Consider the following 3,283-nt stretch of genomic DNA (forward strand, 5'->3'; position numbering starts at 1 on the left):
GGTATAGAGTGGTGTATGGTGGCGGTAGGGTGGCGGTAGGGTGGTGTATGGTGGCCATAGGGTGGTGTAGGGTGGTGATAGGGTGATATAGAGTGGTGTAGGGTGTGGTAGGGCGGTGTAGGGTGTGGTAGGGCGGTAGGCTGGTGGTATGGTGGTAGGGTGCTGTATAGTGCTGTAGGGTGCTGTAGGGTGGTGTAAGGTGGTAGGAGGTATAGGAGGGTGGTAGGGTGGTGTAGGGTGGTGGTTAGGTGGTGTAGGGTGTAGTAGGGTGGTATAGGGTGGTGATAGGGTGGTAGTAGGGTGGTGTAAGGTGGTGTAGGGTTGTGTAGTATAGTGGTTGGGTGCTGATAGGGTGCCGGTAGGATGCAAATGAAGTTACATGTATACACTGATGTCTGGCACGCAGTGTCCAAAACATGTCAGCTCTCTCTCCCCTGTGTACTCAAGAGTGTATGGCATTGGTTGCACCTTGGGCCCTGGCTCTGTATTATTCAGCAATGAGTGGGGAGGGCTGGAAAAAAGGAGGTGCCCATGGAGAACAAATCCACTTCTGGTTATGGGCTTGAGGCCTGGTAACAGTGGCCGACCCCGACCTTCTTGGGTTGCCGTTTTTGAAGACCACCATCCCTGAGGGGAACACAGATGGCTCAAAGAGTATTGCTTCATCTTTCCATAGAGGAAGTACAACCGGAAGTTGGGATGAGCAGGCCTTGAGGTGGAAGAGATTTGAGATACCCCACTTTCCCCAGTGACTGCTTTGGTAAGTAGATAATCTTCCTTTCTCTGTCCTTTGAAGATTTGGGTCCAGTTTGAAAAGGAGCTCGCAGGCCAGTTGTTTGAAGAACGTATAGTCCTGGAGGCAGACACCAACCGAGAAAACGGAGAACCTAGAAAAAGGCAGACAAAGGAATTTTTTCAATGGCTAAATTCCTAATTTTTTAAATTATGAGAAACAGAAGAAAATAGTTATGAGCTCAAGTAGGGAAGCACTTCTAAGCACACACAAATTAAGAAATATAATGGAAAGAATGATAGATTTGAATACATTTAAAAAATGTACTTTTCTATGTTAAAAAACACCACCCTACCACCACCCAACCACAAGAGTGAAACTTGGTCTCAAAAACAAAGAAAAAAAGACATAAAAAGAAGAACCTAAATGTCTGTAATTAGGGACTTGGTTTAATGTAGTTTGGCATAAATATATCGGATGGAATGCTGTGCAGCAATAAAAATGGTGATTTCAAAGAATGAATATCCAGAAATGTTCACGATATAATATTAAGTGGCAAAAGCAGCCACACTTTGTACGCCTTGGGACACAAATGCGGTTTACAGAGAACAAGCTGAAGGAAGCTGGGAAGCTAAGGAAATGTGGTTTACAATACACAGGCTGAAGAAAATGGCCCGGAGAAGAGAGTGCTCGAGTACTTTGCCGAGATATTTTGTCCAGGTAAAGATTTGGAAAAGTAAGGTAGGGCTCTATGATTGACAGCTCACCAGAGTCACCTGGAGTGGGGCAAGGTTCCCCAGAAAGGGAGCACAGAATAGACAAATATATAAGTCATCTGTGCAACTGAGAAAGTTTATGGTGGCAGTGGTGATAGTGATGGAGGTTGGGGGCAGGGGGAGATGGAGACGGTGGCGTCTGCAATGTTGGGATTCTCAATGACAGTCAAAGCATGTGCTTCACAGTCAGCTACAAGGCAGGGTCCTAAAAAGTAATTTTGCAATATTTCCCAAAAGCTTTGAAATAGGGAAAAATCCAAAACTGCTGATTCCCTTATATGTATTTTGTTGTTTAGCATTCTATTTGTTTGCAACAGAGTCTCAATCTGACCTCCAGCCCACCCAGAGGGGCCCACCACCTGGCTCCCTGCTCTAAGTGGAGCCCCTCCCTCTTTCCAGCCTCAGAGCCTCTCCACTGCCTCCTTCACCCACTTTCACTGACAGGTTCTCAAAAGGCTCATGACAGTCAGGTGTGCTGGCTCACACCTGTAATCCTAGCACTTTGGTAAACTGAGGCAGGCTGATCACTTGAGCCCAGGAGTTTGAGACCAGCCTGGGCAACATAGCAAGACCCCATCTTTACGAGGAAAAAAAAAGTAGACATGGGGTTTTCAGCATGTTAGTCAGGTGACTGTAAGAGGGCCGTTGCTCTTGCTGGCGGAGCTGGAGGGGGGACCAGAGACAGAACTGGGGCATCCACCAAGAAAGTCCCAAGGCTCCCAGACCAGAGCTCCGTACAAACCCTGCAGGGCAAAGTGGGGAGAGGGAGCCAAGGTGAAGAGTCCAGGAGCCTAGAGAGCGGGGACCCTTTGCCTGAGGAGGCTCCAAGGAAACTGAAGGGACACCCTGAAGTAGATTCCTTCATGGCTTTAGGGTGGCTTTTTATGCTAAGCCTTGCCTGGGATGCTGGTGTGCTGAAGCGTTGGGGGGGCTGGCCCAGTGGAGAGGATACAGGGAAATCCTGGGGTGGAAGCCAGGAGAGCCACAGACCCCACCATCTGAGAGCTTGTGGCCAAAGCACAGTGGGTACTGGGTTTTGTACGAGGAGTCTCTGGCCATATAACAACCTGCTCTTGTGGGAACAAATCCATCCCCTCAAGAACTAATCCAGTCTCACCAGAGCAAGAGCTTACTGGCTACCAGGAGAACAGCACCAAGCCATTCATGAGGAACCCACCCCAGTGACCCAGGCACCTCCCGCTAGGTCCATCTCCAACACCACCACATTGGAGATCAAATTTCAACATGAGTTTTGGCGGGGACAAACAGACCATGTCCAAACCATAGCAAACGCCATCGTTGAATGCCAGAAACTGAAAGCCTAAGCATGGCCCTATACCGTCCAGGCCCCTGCTCTGCCAGGGACCAGAGTCAGCCGCACGGCAAAGTCCCCAGCTGGTTCATGAACACGTCTGAGAAGCACTGAGGAGCATGTGAAACTGCAGGTCCTAGTCGGGGGCACAGTGGCTCACACCTATAATCCCTGTAATCCCAGCACTTTGGGAGGCCGAGGTGGGAGGATCACCTGAGGTCAGGAGTTCGAGACCAGCCTGACCAACATGGTGAAACCCCGTCTCTACTAAATACAGAAAAAATAGCCCAGGTGTGGTGGAACATGTCTGTAATCCGAGCTACTTGGGAGGCTGAGGCAGGAGAATCGCTTGTACCTGGGAGGAGGAGGTTGCAGTGAGCTGAGATGGTGCCATTGTACTCCAGTCTGGGAAACAAGAATGAAACTCCATCTCAAAAAAAAAAAAAAAAAAAAAAAAAAAAA

At 48.9% G+C, this 3,283-nt stretch overlaps 1 protein-coding gene across 1 annotated transcript in view; it reads right to left on the bottom strand.

The window, feature by feature from the left end:
* Positions 1-294: 294 nt before the first annotated feature.
* The window catches only part of LOC116525819, a 16,319-nt gene continuing 13,330 nt past the window's right edge, over positions 295-3,283 (bottom strand). The window contains exon 2 of the mRNA XM_032242002.1: positions 295-887. Within this exon, the coding sequence (XP_032097893.1) occupies positions 376-887 (512 nt within the window). The 3' untranslated portion in view covers positions 295-375. The remainder of the gene's footprint in view (positions 888-3,283) is intronic.

The sequence above is a fragment of the Sapajus apella genome, unplaced genomic scaffold (assembly GCF_009761245.1).
Source record: "Sapajus apella isolate SASKATOON/1434 unplaced genomic scaffold, GSC_monkey_1.0 scaffold48, whole genome shotgun sequence".
In the NCBI taxonomy this organism is placed as follows: Eukaryota; Metazoa; Chordata; class Mammalia; order Primates; family Cebidae; genus Sapajus; species Sapajus apella.